The sequence below is a fragment of the Cibotium barometz genome, chromosome 10 (genome assembly GCF_041138505.1).
Source record: "Cibotium barometz isolate CiBa-2024 chromosome 10, ASM4113850v1, whole genome shotgun sequence".
NCBI lineage: Eukaryota > Viridiplantae > Streptophyta > Polypodiopsida > Cyatheales > Cibotiaceae > Cibotium > Cibotium barometz.
The window spans coordinates 46631298-46648266 of record NC_141055.1 but is presented as its reverse complement, the minus strand read 5'-3'; the positions used below and the strand labels follow the sequence as shown (position 1 = coordinate 46648266).

The following is a 16969-nucleotide window of genomic DNA, read 5'->3' as shown; positions in this document are numbered from 1 at the left end:
TATGCCAAGGGTGTAGAGGGTGAGTGGGTAAAAAAAGTCTGGTCGTCTCCCAATGAAAGACCTTGAACAGGGCTCTCCAGTGAATGAGGAGTTCCATCCTCCGTGTGATCTATATCAGAATAAGGGGAGTCAGTATCTGGTATGAAAAGTTGATCCTCCGGAATCGAGGGTAGACGATCCATGTTGTGTACTTTCGAGGTCTTCAATCCCTTTGCTCACGATAGCTCTGATACCATGTGAGGGCAAAAGAGACCAAAGGACCAAATATATGAAAGATCAGAGTAAAACACACAGCATGCAATGGTGATGTGAATATAAAAGATGAAGTCTAGTACAGGAGCTCTATGTGAGACTCCGAATAAGCAGAGAGAGCTGCTGTCCCATAAAACGCAGTTAACAGAGCTGGAGTGACCCTGATGAAAGCGCTGATATGGGCCTGATGTAGGCGATGTAAACGCTGCTGTGAGCCTGATGTAGGCGATGAAGTCTAGCAGCAGTAGGCGAACCTGAAGTGGGCTGCGAAAACACTGATGTGAGGCTAATATAGGCGGCCAGTTCAGCAGCAGTTGACGCAGCAGATGTGCCTGTAGTAAGGCGGCGTATTCTGACCAGCAGGAGGTGGTGGTGCACACCGTGAGGCGCAGTCCACGAATAGTCCAGCAGGTGATGAAACGCAGAAGAGAAACACAGCCTGAGGTGCAGGGCGCCAAAGTCCATGTGGATGTTGTGCTGAGTTAGGCGACCAGTCCACAGGCGTTGAAATGCTGATGTGAGGCGACCAGGCCAGCAAGCGATGAAACGCTGATGTGAGGAAAAACACAGATGTGCCCAGTCCACGTAGGTTGGTGGTGATGAACATGAGAAGAGCCTATTTATATGAGAGTTTGAGCGGCCAGCATAGAAGTCGGCCCTTTTTGGGCTGAATAAATGCCTGTTTTGGGTATATTTTCACACAGATTCCACTGCCTCTTCCAAGAGGGATTCGGACCACTCACACGGGTGATAAGAGTTTGAGGATCAGAGGTGCTTGGGCATGTACTTGATGGGGCTCAGTCGACACAGGGATGTAGTGTTGAGGCAGCATGCTGAGAGACATCCCCGGCTCCGACAGGACACCTCACAGAGAGCCATCACAGATTTCTTTGTGGTACACACATCCACATCGGAATCCATTGCCCACAATAGTTCCTCTACTATGACATCAGAGCCCACCACCCATACCCATGCTCCAGCCCCACGCCCCAGAGGAGTTCTTAGCGAGAGAGCTCGATCCATTCTACGAGCCAGACGTCCCCGGCCCAGAGCATCAGGACCCTCCACCACACAGAGATAGATTCGTGAGGTTCTTTGTCGACATAACATGCTTCCATCAAAGAGGCCTGACATTCACTCCACCATCAGATTGGTTCTGGTAGAGGTGGGTATCGTCATTAGCTGCTCACAACATATCTCACTCTACACAGGATCATCTGTTGATCACATGTACTGTCAGATGTTTTCATTTTACTTTTTCTTTTAGTTTTCCATGGCTCAGTATATCCATGGTACCATTGTATTACTTTTGGTCTCATAGGCCCTTGGGGTCTTCTGTAGACGTTAATATAACTTTCTCTCTCTCTCGTTTTTCTGTGTGCCTCCACGATGACCCAATCCTTCTTGTCAACATTCCTACCACCAACAATTTAGATGCATTTGGAAATTTTGGGGCCAAGAGCTACATTTGGAAAAGATGTTACAAGACGGATCTGTGGCTCTGAAATCAATGACAAAAAAAATATGAAAATGTGAGGGGAATGCACAAGAGTAGTTGCAGAATGCACAGCCTATGGAAGTGTGGGAAAGGAACGAAACAAGTCAATGCAGCACACAAAGGCCAGCCATCTAAAAGACACAGCAACCTGCACAGTTTGAAGAGATGAGGAGCTTGAAGATTAAAGATGATCGATTTATTGCATAACTTGCTTAGGCTAGTAGGGTGCAGAAGGTGGTGCCCTATGAACATCCACCATGTCCCTCTTAGATTTTACAACTACAAAGGCCTTTACATGGACAGTTTCACAAATTAGATGCACAAGTGATAATATCAATTTGCGGGCTGTTTATATAGTGCATGCATGTAATCATGCACATGCATGCACACACTTGTAGCGAAAGAACCAGTTTGAATACTACTGAATGGAATTAAGCATTGCTGCTAATATGCCAGAGGAACAGGGGGCATCATGGTGATGCAAATAGATAGGTAGTCACTTGTTTTTCTTACTGTAGGAATGATGGCAATTTGAAGAGGTGCTCAAGATTTAGGGCAGATGTTGCATGGATGGTCCACAAGGGTCATGGATAATGTTGTCGTGCTTTTATATTGTGATGCCATACAGTGGGTATTTCAAGTCTCTTCCTATGCTCTCCTTGGAAAATGTGACACTCTTTCTAAGAAAACTTTGCTTTGCAGGTCTTTTGAAAGGAAACTACAATGCTTGCGAAACTTGTTCAAAGAGATGTAAGCAATTTATGTAGATTGGTTGTAGCCACATCAAATTGCAAGCCTCTTCAGAAAGGTCAGTGGGGAGCTTGGCATGCCTCTTGAAGAAAGTACATTTTGTTGCTCTGTAGTCTGTGATGTACTCTGGGTGTATTATTTGTAAACATCCATATCCTTGGCATTGCCATAGCAGGCCCTATTGTTGATCCTTATATCCCTAGTCATGGACTTACAATATTTGGACTTCTCTATACAAGAGTAATAAAAAATCCCTTGGCACGTGTGTGTGTGTGTGTGTGTGTGTGTGTGTGATACACCACTACAGATGAAGATAACAACTGAGCTGAAGCTACCTGAAGTAAGATCCTAGGACGTACACAGTGTGTGGAGGCCAAACATTGCAATGGAGGCATCTCCTGGTCAAAAAGAGATTGAGAATAAGCAAGAGACACCAAAAGCAGTATACATGATGCGACACTTTGTAAAGGACAACCTCAAAGAATAAATAATGATAGCACCGGAAAATTTCAATGTATGCTGAACAATGGTGTGAAGCATGTTCCTCTGTCCCCACCTCTTGTGTGCTCCATACAATGCATATTCGGAGCTCCATACCATGCATATTTGGAGCTCTCCAGGCTCCCATCTTGGCCTCTCTACATGCAACCTATGTGATAAAACAGGGAGCTTCCACACAAAAATCCTCAATGCGTCTCCGGAAAAGAAAATCCTCACTGCATCTGAAATGTGAATCCCCAAGTATTTGGGCATATCAATAGCTTCCTCCTCTGTCAGTGTGAGAAAGTGGTCTCTATATAGATTCATTTTGGATGGGAGTATATCAGATTGAACCCATCTCATGTGGATGTACAGCTCCCAAAGGTCATCTCTACCAACTATGTTTCACTCTTGTTTGGTCAGTATGGCTGCTTTTGATTGTGTATGTTGGAAAGGCGGTAATGCATCCATAAAAAGTCCATGAAATGTCACCCAATGTGCAGTCCATGCATACCACCATTCAGTTTCACCTCGAGCATAGAGGAAGGTAAGGCCAGACACGGTAGCATAGTAGCAGGGGAACGCCGTTTCCACCCCTTGGGAACGGTGGAACGCGTTCCCCCAAGGCTGAGATGCCTAAACCGGGTGGAACGTGCATGGGGGAACGATTTGGGATGGGAACGGCTAGGGGAATGTGGGGGAATGGTTTCATGGAACGTTTGGCTGCCGTTCCCCCTTTGGGGAACGTTTTTTATGTTTGGCCAAGAAAAAAAAAAAAGGAGAAAAAGTGTACCTGTTGTTGCGAGCTGCCTGTGGGTATCCTTGAAAGACGTACCCTATTGTCGCCTGCCCGCATACTTCCTAGGCCCGTGCGGCGTGCGTACTTGACAGCTCTGAGTCATGAGTGGGCTCCTCTCTCTCGAGTCTCTTTAGACTTTGACTCCTACTTTCCAAGGCAAGGCAGCAAGGCTACTTACTTTTCCCTCTCTCTTTCTCTCTCGTTCCCCCTTACCATTCCCCCTCGTTCTCGTTCCCCTTGTGGCCCGTGCCCTTCCCTTGATGGGGCTTTCGTTCCATTCCCATTCCTGTTCTGTTGCTACTATGCACGGTAGACTTTTTTGCCCCTCCTTTGTCTTGCTAATTCTCTCATGAGAGAGAGAGAGAGAAAGAAAGAAAGAAATAAAGTTATATGAAACGTCTTCAAAAGACCTCGTGTGTCTATGAGACGAAAAGTGATACAGTAGTGTCCGTGTAATCTCATCAGGTACAAAAGCAAACAAAGACTAGAGCTATGAGCTGAGAATGTCAAATCAGAGCCATATGATACAAAGTGGCACCATCATCATCATACAACCTATGGAGCTAACCCCCAAGTAGGGGGAGGGGGCCATCAAGGATATCGAGCATGGGGTTAGCCTGTAGAAGGCTTTGCAGATCCACCAGGTGTGGGAAGGTGGCTCGTCCTCGAGATTGGTCATATACTATGGTGGAAGAAAACGGGCCTTGAGGTCAGCCACAAAAGCAGCCCAATCAAACTGATATTGGCAAGAGAGAAGGAAAGAAAGATATATTAAGCATCTACTAAAGACCCAATGGGCCTATGAGACCAAAATGACAGTAATGTCCATGGCATATCTCATCATGGAATGGAAAATAAAACAGAAACAAAACATGAACATAGCTATCTCACTAAGGTAATACCAAACTGTCCATGGAAATTTATCATGGAATACTAGGAACATAGAAACCCTTCGTCCTGGGCTCTTGGAAATGTGCCTGGAAGCACTGCTGCTCAAGTAAGCTCAAGGCTGCATGTCCCCATGTCACTCTTGCATGTGCTGCGGGAAGTATGGGCCACTGAACGTGGCACCAAGGTAGACATAGGATGAGACAATCTCCACAGGATCCCCTTTGTATGTGAAGCTCAATCTGGATGTGAAGAGGCGGGAAGTATTGAAGACCATCACCTTGGTTTTACCACGGTTAATAGAGAGGCCCCGCTGAGTACAGAAGTCCTGTAAAGCATCCAATTGTCTCTGAAGCCCCTTGGCTGAATCTGAGAGGAGGACGATGTCGTCTACATAAAGTAGTATGGGGATCAATACGACTGCCAGCGTGGGACCAGTCCCACCTAATCCGTTAATGAAGCTTGAGATCTCATCAATGTAGAGGCCAAAAAGAGTGGGTGATAGAGGGCAGCCCTGTTTCACCCCAATAATGCTGGAAATCTCCTGTGACTTACCTCCTAGGGCTCTCACTCATCCGGTGACAGATTCATAGAGGGCGATGATGCTCCAAACCATGTTAGATGGGACTCCTATCTCTTGTAGACGGTGTAGGAGGCGGGCTTGGGGTACAATATCAAAAGCTTTGCAAAAATCCACAAAGCAGCAGTAAATCCTCTGATGTTCCTCTGATGTCGTGCTCTACCCTCCTTGATGATGGCACAGAGGGTGAAGATGTGGTCAAGGGTAGAGTAGCTCATCCGAAAGCCTACGTGTCCTGAGGCTCCGCATCCCTATCTCTTTGCAAATGAATTGAGCTCCACCTCTAGCACCGATCCATAGAGTTTGGCCAATATGTGGCCAATCTTGAACGTCCTGTAATTATTAGGATCAAGTGGATCTCTAGCTTTAAGGATAGAGGTGATGGTGTTGGTCGACCAAGAGGGTGGAAATCCTTCCCAAAGGGCCCTATTGAACGTGTAGGCTAGTAGGGACGCCAGGGTATCATCGGCATGCGAGATGTACTTGGCAGTGAGTGCCTGATGATCTTGGTCTCGCCCATTACGTAGTCTACGAATGGCCTTGAGGACCATGCTCTTTGTGAAGAAGGTGGACGTGGTAGGGCGGGGATCTGGTGGTGAGGGTAGGGGTGGTTGGTGGGGGATATGATAGAGTGCATAGGAGTGCCATGTGTCCGGGTAGGTGATAGGTGTGGGGGGGGGGGGGGGGGGGGCGATGTTCTGGGAGTTTCCTGGGCCTCTTTGCAATTCGGCCCTAAGAAAAGTCGGTATAACTCATCCTATTGCCAAGCATAGAACTCCCATTTCTTGCGTTGGGTGAGCCGTTGACAAATCTGTTGCGCTTGGCGCTTCGTGATTTGCCCAATCCGTACCTCATGCTTAAGATGGGAGCGAGTGGTCAGCATTTGTCACCATACCAACAGTTGTGGGGCATGGAACTGCGAAGTGCCTTGGCGGTAAACCGCCACATGCAGATGAAAGAAGTGGTGGCGGATCTGTGGAGTATGGTGGTGAGCTGTGATGTGAGGGTCGGTAGGGGGATAGTGGGTTCCACATCCTAGAGTTGGCGGTGATGTGTTGGGGGAGTGTGCTTCTATAACTCGTCTGAACACACCACTGTAGGGAGGGCTCTATAAACTAGCTCCACAACACCAGCAAAACACATCCAGAGTACCAATCTACTCAGTTGATATGACACCTTGCTGACCTGAAACAACCCTCAACTGACATTGACTACCATCCAGCCCACAATCTATCAGCCTGACTTTCGACTATTCTCAGATTGTCAGACCAAACCTCACAAATGTCAAACAAGACAAAAATATACCCTTCAACAACATCAACTAACTAACCTTGATATACAATGGACTCCAACCGACTCGGCCAGATACTACTGACTCAAAATTTAGGCTTACTGACTTAGACTTGATTCTGCAAACCTCGGATCCTCACTCACACATGAATTCTCTCAACAATCTCAAATCAACCAACATATACTAGAACATAAACAACTCTTCAATCAAAACCATAGGGAACCTTCTGCATATAGATGATAAAAGAGCTTGTCACAACAACCGTGAGACCTGGGGTTTAAGTAGAAAAGAAAGATTATCAAGAACAAGAGGGATCCTCCACAAGTATATCCCAGCAAAGCTCATCAAGAACAAGAGGGATCCTCCACAAGTATATCCCAGCAAAGCTCTTCAAGCCTTTTTCTTCAATTTCACAAGAACTAGCAACAAAGGGATCTGCAGCCACACTCTGCAGACTTCCACCATCAAACACAACAAAGAATTGTTGAGCAAAGCTTTGGTCTGGTCCAGGTTCTAATAGAGTTGCTATTCCTAGAGGTCCTAGGGCACCACCACCTCCTACAAGACCCTCTATCACCTTCGCACCCTTTGCTTTGGCTGACCCAAACCTCTTCAATCTATTCCCACGTCTTCTTCCCAAACACTGAATTCACAAGCAAGCTTCCACATTAGCTTCTACACAATCCCAGCAATCGTCTCTTCTCCTGGCTCTTACACAAAGAAGGGAAGAAGGCACATTATAGGGATGGTCACATCTACATTGATGGGAAGAGGGTCGAATAGCGCCATCTGGCCTATGAGACACGGAGGAAACAACATGAAGACAAAGAGATACACATAGCAATCTGGAACTGTAATGGAGTCCTATGGACACATCCAGGGAGACTTGAGGAGGTGATGGAGGGCCGGGATATCATCTTGATGACAGAGACACATGAGAGCCCGGAAGGGGCTTACCACGGGTTGAGGGTTATCAGTGGGAGTCAGCTCACCGACAGGGGATGAGACAGGCCACTTCCTGAGGTTCAGGAGGTATTGCAGTGCTTTTCAGGCATGGGTTACATGAGCATGTTCGAGTCGTGGCACGAGACTCGGAGGCGAGATACATGTGGATTAGCTTACGCCTCTCGGAGACCAGATGGATTTATATCGCCCTTTGCTACTTTCCTCCGAAGGGGTCGCGGTTTGCCACCACCGAGGAGCCGGGTGGAGGAGAGGCTAGTGAGTCTCCATACTCTGTCTTATCTGAGGAGATCCTACACTATTCGACACTGGGAGAAGTCTTCTTGATGGGGGACTTCAATGCACGGACTCAGTGCAGGAAGTGCGAGATCTATGACTTTGAGGATGCCTTGAGACTAGAGCCGCTAGCTACAGAGGATACAGGGACCACTCGGATCTCCGCTGTGACGGAGGAGCTGACAGCACTGGATATGGGCAACATTTGCTGGAGCTTGGGGCCCGACACCGTCTCGTTATTTATAACGGGATGACTCAGTGGCCAGATTCAGGTGGGTTGACTTGCTTTCCAGTGGGAGGCGGCAATAGTACAGTGGATTATGTGATGGGATCCCGGGAGGCAGTAGATATGGTGTCTCACTTCACCGTACCACCATGTCCCATTGGGGCGGATCATACATACCTATCCCTCACTTTCAGGAGCTTATTGGAGACCCACCCACCCATCATACAGCCACGACGCACTATTTTTCACTTCACTCAGGACCTAGCTGAGGTGTATGACTATCATGTTCATGATCAGCTATTTGCCTTAGATCCATCGGCACCCATGGCCATGCTCACCTCCCAGCTCTCACATGTACTGCACTCCGCAGCCGCGAGGAGTTTCCCATACCACATATAGACAGGACGGCCACCTACATCTGGGAGCATGCCCAGAACCGATGGTATGATGATGAGTGCAGAAACCTTTACCGCAGTCTCCGAGTGCAGAGGGCTCGCGGGGAGATCACCCAGAGGCAGGCAGGTAGGAGGATGCATACTCTCACCCGCCGTAAGCGGCGAGCTTATGAGAGGAGGCTCAGTACTGGGACACATATCACATGCTCATGAGCAGAGATGCTGCTACTGCTTGGAGGAGACTCAGAGAGCCCCGTCCTCCCACACCTATTGCCGATCCTCAGACCTGGCAGACATATGCAGAGAGACTTTATGATGTGCCTGCACAGCCCCCTATACCACAGCTCACAGAGCCATGCTCCACAGTCTCCACCTTCTTCACTCCACCTATGGTTAGGAGGGCCATATGCCGACTCCAACATGGACGGGCGACAGATCATACAGGATTACAGGGAGAGCATCTCATCTATGCTATTGATACATTGGCACCATTTCTTGCTCATCTCTTCAACAGAGCTCTGTCAGAGGGGTTTCCGGCTGAGTGGATGATGCACACTATTGTGCCGATCCATAAAGCGGGAGATGTACTAGACCGCGGGAACTACAGGACCATCATGATTGGCCATATATTGGCCAAACTATACGGGGCAGTTTTGGAGGCAGAGCTGAGCACTCATGCAGAGGTTGGGGGATTGAGAGCAGCAGGCCAGGCAGCGAGCCTTCTCGACCATCGACCACATTTTTACATTGAGGTGCCTGATTGATCAGGCCAAGGCACGGAGGCAACGGCTCTATTGTTGCTTTGTGGATTTCCGCAAGGCATTTGATACTGTGCCCAGAGAGCGCCTCTTTCGGCGACTATAGACACTAGGCATACCTTCAGACATGATGTGGGGCATATACAGGCTATATGAGCAGGTCTTTGGGAGAGTCCGATGCCCAGGAGGCTTGTCCGACACAGTTGCTAGCACCATTGATGTGAAGCAGGGGTGCCCGCTCTCCCCCACGCTCTTTGGGCTATATATTGATGAGGTGGTCGATTACATCACACAGGGAGGAGGCTCTGGGGTTGAGCTATCAGGTATTACTGTCAATGTTATGCTTTATGCTGATGACATCGTCTTGGTATCTGACACGCAGGTTGGGCTTCAAAGACACCTTGTGGCTCTTGATGACTTCTGCGCGCAGCAAGGGCTCACAGTGAACCTTGGGAAAACCAAGGTTATGATCTTCCACACTTCACCCGCAGTCAAGAGCCACACTACTCTCACATTAGCAGGAGGGCGGGTCGAGGTGGTGAGCTCTTATGTTTACCTTGGCATCACATTTACTAGCTCAGCTGGACGCTTCTCCATGGCTCAGGCAGTCCGAGTTAGAGTGACCTGGGGGTATGCAGCTCTTGCTGGCCTTGAGCGTCAGTTTCATCAGGCACATTTTCAGGAACCCCGCACGAAGGGGTGGCTCTTTGATACATTAGTGACACCAGCCTTGATGTATGCAGCAGCGGTTTGGGCACCAGGGCTTGCAGCCTCCACATGGGTACAGCTGGAGAGACCACAGATGTTGATGCTCTCGAGGATGATACGCAGCAAACCATCCGTCCCGCACGACATTGTTCGAGCTGAGTTTGCTGCACCACCTATGGCAGTGGAGGCATTGTTCCAGACGATCTCCTTTATATACAGGATGAGGGAGATGCCCACGGAGAGATTATCCCGCCGAGCTTTTGAGGCATCCAGACAGCTGGCCGAGGCTGGACACACTGGATCTTGGTATGCACAGATGCTACAGTGGTTCTCACATCATGGGATAGACATTGAGCGGTTGCCACCTTTTCAGTATGATGAGTCTGCTCCACGGGGCTACCTCTTTCTCAATGAGAGGAACAGAGTGATGAGACAGGACATATGGCAGCACTACATACAGGAGACATGGACAGTACCAGAGAGCCCACTACCACCAAAGATGCTGTATTACAGAGACCACTTTATGAGCATCTCAGGGGATGGGTTTATACATTGACCGCGGTACATGGATGTATACATGCCACACAGCTCTCGCGTTGCTATTGGACAGCTACGAGTCTCATCACATCAGCTAGAGATAGAGGTTGGGAGAGCGGCACGGGTTCCCAAGAGCTGAGCGGATATGCAGATTGTGCCACGAGGAGGTGGAGACTGAGGATCACTTCGTATGTAGATGTAGAGCCCACCAGGGGGTCAGAGATAGATATGCAGGATTGTTTGAGGAGCACTCTTCACTACATCAGTTGATGGAGGCCTCGGACCTACTAGAGCTTCATAGTTCTCGAGAGAGACTCCTCCAGACACCCGCTCCCACTAGGGGTGGGAGACAGTCCCAGCTCACAGATTTCTTCCAGAGAGCTATGCCAGTGCCAGCTGATGTGCCACGTGGGGTGACCGCACAGAGAGCAGAGGAATTGAGAGCCAGGAGGAGACCTAGACATACTGGACATAGAGCGCCCCGACTCCGTCACCGAGAGATAGCAGCTATCCGAATGAGACACCAGATGGAGACACAGGAGAGGCTAGCTCGCTTTCATTCAGACTCAGGGTACATGTTCATGCCATTCACAGCCTCAGCATCGGCGATGTATGATATCTTATATCCCTCTTATGGCACTGGATGGAGTTAAGACATAGATATGCATAGCATGCTTGTACTACCCCTTCAGCATATAGAGATGCATCTTGCCTCAGCACTCCATCCACATCCCCACCCCCCCTTATATTGTTTGTATATAGGCTCCACCGATCCATGATGATTCACAGTTGTATCCAGACACATGCACACTTTTTCTTTTGTTTCTTTTCTTCCGATGACCGGAAGAACACAGTTGTATTATTTTTTGTCTCATAGGCCGACTTTGGCCTCTCGTAGACGTTAATATATCTTTCTTTCTTTCTTTCTTTCTCTCATTCAACCCCCTATCTCTCTCGATCCTTCGCTCCGTCCATGCAAAGCTCTTCTTTGTCAAATCCCCACGGATCTCCTCGTGATCGTTCCTGGTACGAGACTCGAATCCTGCAAACAAACGAACAAACAAACAAGGGGGTGCAGGCCTGACTCACCTCCCAACCATGACAGCCGTGGGCAAGCCCACAGACTTGGCTGTCCCCACCGAGCCACGAGCTGAGCTAACTAGGATGACGTACCGACCAATCTCCTCCTCGCGACGTCCCATACCGCCACGAAGCTGCTCTCGCGGGCCTCGAGATCGCTGCCGGCCTCGGTTGCATAATGCAGGTGCACGTCTGCACTAGATCCAGGCTCCAAAACCATAGAGCTCTCACAAACTCGTGAGACTCTCTATATCTCAATAACTAACCTTGGCCACTCTTTTATAGGCTCTTGGCCAGTCATTGGGCGTCCACACTTGGGCGCCCGCCCGTCCATACTTGGGTGCCCGCCCGTTAGTATATCCCTAACTCAGCTCGTCTCAGCCTGCCTAGTTCCAAGCTTCCCCAAGCCTCGAAACTAGTCTTGTGTGCGTGTAGCACACGGTAGATACACACTGTGCACATGATATACTCCCCTTCCTCTAAGAGCTCACTCCTAAGCTCACTAAAAAGCCAGGGTAATCTCTCTGAAGAGTAGTCAATGTCTCCCATGTAGCATCCTCCTCAACACGATCCTTCCACTTGATCTTGTATTCCGTGATATGCGTATTACGCAATCTTCTTTCACGAAATCCAAGAATCTTTTCAGGTTCGTGTGGAACAAATGTCATGTCCTCGACATCTATAATTTCTTGAGGAGTAACTAACTGATCTGCTCCACCCAATACTTCCTTAAGTCTACTGACATGAAATACAGGATGAACTTTCACATGAGAAGGCAAATCCAATTCATATGCAACTGAACCAATCCGTCGTGTAACATGAAATCGTTCACAGTATCTAGGGGATAATTTCGGAGATCGACCTGTCCGTAAAGTCTCGGAATCTTTCGGAACTCGCAAATACACCATCGTTCCTTCAGAGAACTCTCCGGGTGAACGATGTCTATTAGAATAAAACCTGTCTCGGTCTTGAGCACTTCTAATAGATTCCTTCGCAACTTGTAACATTTCCTGCATATCTTGCAAAAAATTACGTGCTGCATCATGCTGAAGTCCTAAGAATCCTAATGTAACAGGTGATCTAGGTTGAAAACCATACATAAGCATGAAAGGACTAAACCCTGTACTCGTATGCTTAGTACTGTTATATGCAAATTCTAACATAGGAAGATAATCCTCCCACGAACTGTGTCTTTTTGATACATATGCTTGAAGTATATCCTCCAAAATCTGATTCACTCTTTCAGTCTGGCCATCAGATTGAGGATGATTTGAGGAACTCAAATTCGAAGTTGTTTCCAACTTCTCAAAAACAAGTTTCCAAAAGTCACTCGTAAACTTAGAGTCCCTATCACTGACTATGTCCTGCAGTAACCCGTACAGTCTAAACAATTGCTCGATAAACTGCCGTGCTAATTGCGTAGCTGTAATAGTCTTCCGGGTCGGTAAAAATCTAGCCATTTTTGTCAAGCGATCTACCACAACTTATTACGTGGGATTTGCAAAGGATGCAACAGCCCAGCCTGTCTAAAGCGTTCAGCTTTATTTGCCTGACAAATTTGACACTTGAGAACATAATCTTCTACATACCCTTTCATCTTTGGCCAATAAAAAGCGTGTTTCACTAACGACAGTGTCCTGTGTACCCCAGGGTGTCCAGCAGAAGGGGCGTCGTGACACTCCTTAAGAATCTTGGACCTGATGTCCGGGATCTGTGGTACACAAATTTTGTCATTACGGAATAGTAAACCATTCCGAATCATCCACTGGCCTCCTGCAGCCTGAATAGTAGACTGCTCAGTCATGGAGTCTTGGTCAATCAATGAGCTCCCGTCCTGGATCTTCTGCCAAAATGGACCAAAATAACTATCAGTCCTGCAAAGCCCTCTCAGTGATGACTGAAATAAGTCAGTAGAAATCTCGGTGAACGACAAAGAATTCACGAATTCGACTAAGCACATCTGCAATACTATTCATGGACCCTTTTCGATAACGGATCTCAAAATCAAAATCTTGCATTAACTCCGCCCAACAAGCTTTCCTTCCTCTTAAATCATCCGCATCACACACATACTTGATTGACTGATGATCAGTCAATACCACAAACTTGGAGTCATATAAATAATGTCTCCAAACCTTGAGAGCGTGAATCACAGCATAAAGCTCCTTCTCAAGGGTTGGCCAACGAGATTGAGTGTCGTCTAGCTTTTTACTTTCAAAAGCAACCGGTCTACCATCTTGAAATAAAGCAGCCCCGATAGCATAGTCACAGGCATCAGTTTCAAGAACATAAGGCCGACTAGGATCAGGTAATGCTAAGATAGGTGCTTCCTTGACTTTATCTTTCAAAAGTCTGAAGGCCATATCCAAATCGTTATTCCAAGTGATAGGCTGATTTGACTTACGTCCACGACCTTTCAATAAGTCGGTCATCGATAGTGTGAGCTGAGAGTACTCCCGTACAGATTTCCGAAGAAAAATAACAAAACCGAGAAAAGAACGAAGTTGTTTCACTGTTCGTGGTATAGGCCAGTGCAGAACCTTCTGAACTCGGTCATAGTCAATGCTCAATCCATCTCTAGTGATCTTGTGTCCCAAGTAAATGTTCGGTCATAAAGAACTCACATTTACTTAACTTAGCATATAGTCGATTCTGTCTTAAAATAGATAAGACAATCGTGAGGTGTCTGACATGATTCTCAAGAGTACGACTATATATCAAAATATCATCCAGGAACACCACCACAAATTTTCCCAAATGTTCACGAAAAAGATCGTTCATCATTTGCTGGAAAGTGGCTGGAGCATTGGTTAACCCAAAAGGTAATACGAGAAACTCGTAATGGCCATACCTACTCCGAAAGGCGGTTCTTTCGACATGCCTTTCATGAATACGTATCTGGTGATAGCCAGTACGTAAATCTATCTTCGTGAAATATTTCGCTCCTGCTAACCGGTCAATCAGGTCATCTGATCTAGGGAGAGGATAACGGTTCTTAATGGTCAGCTTGTTCAATCTTTTGTAATCTATACACATTCTCCAAGTATTGTCCTTTCTCCTAAGCAACAGAGGTGCACTCCAAGGTGATTTACTTGGACGGATCTGGCCCACGGATCTGGTCCATCCTCAAATAATCTTCGAGTTGTTTAGCCAACTCATCTTCCTCGGCTTGGCTTATCCTGTAAGGTGGAATACTGACAGGATGAGCACCAGGGATCAAGTCAATACGATGATCTACTGCCCGTTCTGGTGGTAAATCCGATGGCAGTTCCTTAGGAAATACGTCTTGAAACGAATCAAGTATCTTCTGTAATTCCTTGCTTTCAAACACACTTAATTCATTTACATCCAAGGAAGGGATGAGAAAAGAAGAAAGTGGAATCAATACACAATGGAAAGCGGTATACAAAGAAGAATCCAGTATATTTCCAAAATCAATTGTATTTACAAGAGGTCCTTGAGAGGGATGAATACAATCACCTAAAATAGTATACTTGGTGTCCCTATGCTGAAAAGAAAAAATATGACTAGACCAATCTATCTGGACTTGAAGAGTCTTAAACCACTCAATCGCTAATAACAAGTCTACATTCTCTAGGTGCATTACATAGCATTCCAGAGTATCTTTGTAGTCCTGAATCTTGATTGGAAGCATCTCCACCTTTCGATCCTAAACTTGCCTTCCCGCAGGTAGGCATACCTCATAGGTATGGTCGCTGAGTGTCGTATCAAGACTCAATTTCTGCACAAGTTTGTAGTTAACAAAGTGGTGTGAGCTGCCAGGGTCTAAAAGAATGTGAATCTTATGGCCATTCACTTCTCCATAAACTCGGAGAAGATCATGCAAGCCAAATACTTTAGAATTGAACAGACAATTAGAACAAGTACTAGGGCGAGAAAGTACAGTAATTGACGTACCTGTCAAAGACAACTGATTAGCTGCCTTTGGCTTGGGTCCTGCGTTTGTCTTGGTACCCTTTTGCTTTGGGCACTCGTTACACATGTGTCCTTTTTCTTTGTAGATAAAACAACGTCCTTTCTTCTTGAGCTTTAAAGCCCTAAGGAGTCGTTTCTTCTTCGCTGGTGTCGAACTGGAATTCTTCGAAGGTTGGTCCGAAGACTTTCCTTCTGTCGTGTTAGCCATAGGTGCGGAGAACTTTCTTTTATGCTTGTTCCCCTGCTCGGTAACGGGTTTCGACTTGGAAGAGACCATTGTATCATCGTAGATACGAGTTGAATGAATGGCCTCATCTAATGTTTTACATTTGTGATTTTTAATCTGTAATCGGTATGAGTCTGGTAAACCAGCTACGAAAAACCCCAAAAGAGTAGCGAGATCCATCTTTGTAGCTTTCATCTGTAAGTCACGAAACTTCTGGAGGTAGACCTCATAAGTGAGGTGCTGCGAGGTCATGGCCAAAGCTGAAAACCGGGCAACAACATCATAATCATCCTCTTTCTTGAGGAATTCTTTCTTGAAGACGTCTTCGAATTGTGCCCAAGTCGTTGGCTTAGGGTTGAGTTCCTTCCACCAAAGCAAAGCTTTGCCGGACAGGAAACCTGCTGCTAACTGGATCTTCTTTCCGTCATCATATGGATGAAACTGAAAGTGAACTTGCCACTTATGTAGCCACATGTCCACGATCTCCTTGGTGCGCTGCTTTTGCTCGCCCCCAAACGGTTCCGGAGTGATGTTGGGGCCTAAAGCAGAGGCCAAGGTATCCATACCCGAGAAAGTAGAGAGGGTAGTGGTCAATAGAGCGCTGGAGTTCTGCAAAGCTTGCATCTGGGCTGCGATTTGTGCCTGACATTCCGACGAAGAAGCTTCGAGAGCTACTTTGAACTCTTGGAAATCTGATTTTGACACAAAATCGTCAAAAAAGATCGGCATCGGTACCTTTCGTAGCCGGCAAGCCTTCGCGTTTCACAAGGGGCTCCAACTCTGATCCTTGGGTCGACATCGTGAAGAGGGTAAGTGGAGAGAAAATTCGATCTTTGCCTAACAAAAGTGCAAGGGAACTTGAGAGCTTGAGAGCTTGAAAACTTGAGAGATGTGTGGCAAGAAGCCCACTTAAGAGGTTTATAAAGATAGCCCCAAAAGCTAAAAAATCTCCAAAAGCTAGGCTTAGCTTTTGCTTTGCTTTGTGTTATATATATATATATATATACATATATATATATATATATATATATATATATACTGTGTGCATGCTCATTGGTCCTTGTCTTCCTACGAGTACGACCAGCAAGAGGACCCTCTAAATGGCTGTCCTGTAATGTCCTTAAATACCATCTAGGTATGTGTCTGACCTGTGGTGCCTGCTGCCCCATATTTGGTTCAGCTTCTGGCTCATTTTGCTGCTGAATTTCTGCACCACCTACATCATTTGCTGGCTGTCCTGTACCCTCATTAGTTGGATCACCAACTGTGGAATGAAATTCCATAGGTAGTAGACCTTCAAACACATCATTTTCAGCCTGATTTGCC

The 16969-nt window shown here is 46.9% G+C and overlaps 1 protein-coding gene across 3 annotated transcripts in view; it reads left to right on the top strand.

Annotated features, from left to right (window-relative positions):
* Nucleotides 1-824: 824 nt before the first annotated feature.
* Nucleotides 825-16969, top strand: part of LOC147634978 (uncharacterized) — a 37032-nt gene continuing 20887 nt past the window's right edge. Inside the window, exon 1 of one of the 3 annotated variants that reach the window (XR_015266737.1) lies at nt 825-2558. Coding sequence is in view for 2 of the 3 variants with exons in the window: in XM_086803453.1 (XP_086659579.1) it covers nt 2474-2558 (85 nt within the window). In the remaining variant the exon portion in view is untranslated. The remainder of the gene's footprint in view (nt 2559-16969) is intronic. The other 2 variants (XM_086803453.1, XM_086803454.1) reach the window with 2 other exon arrangements.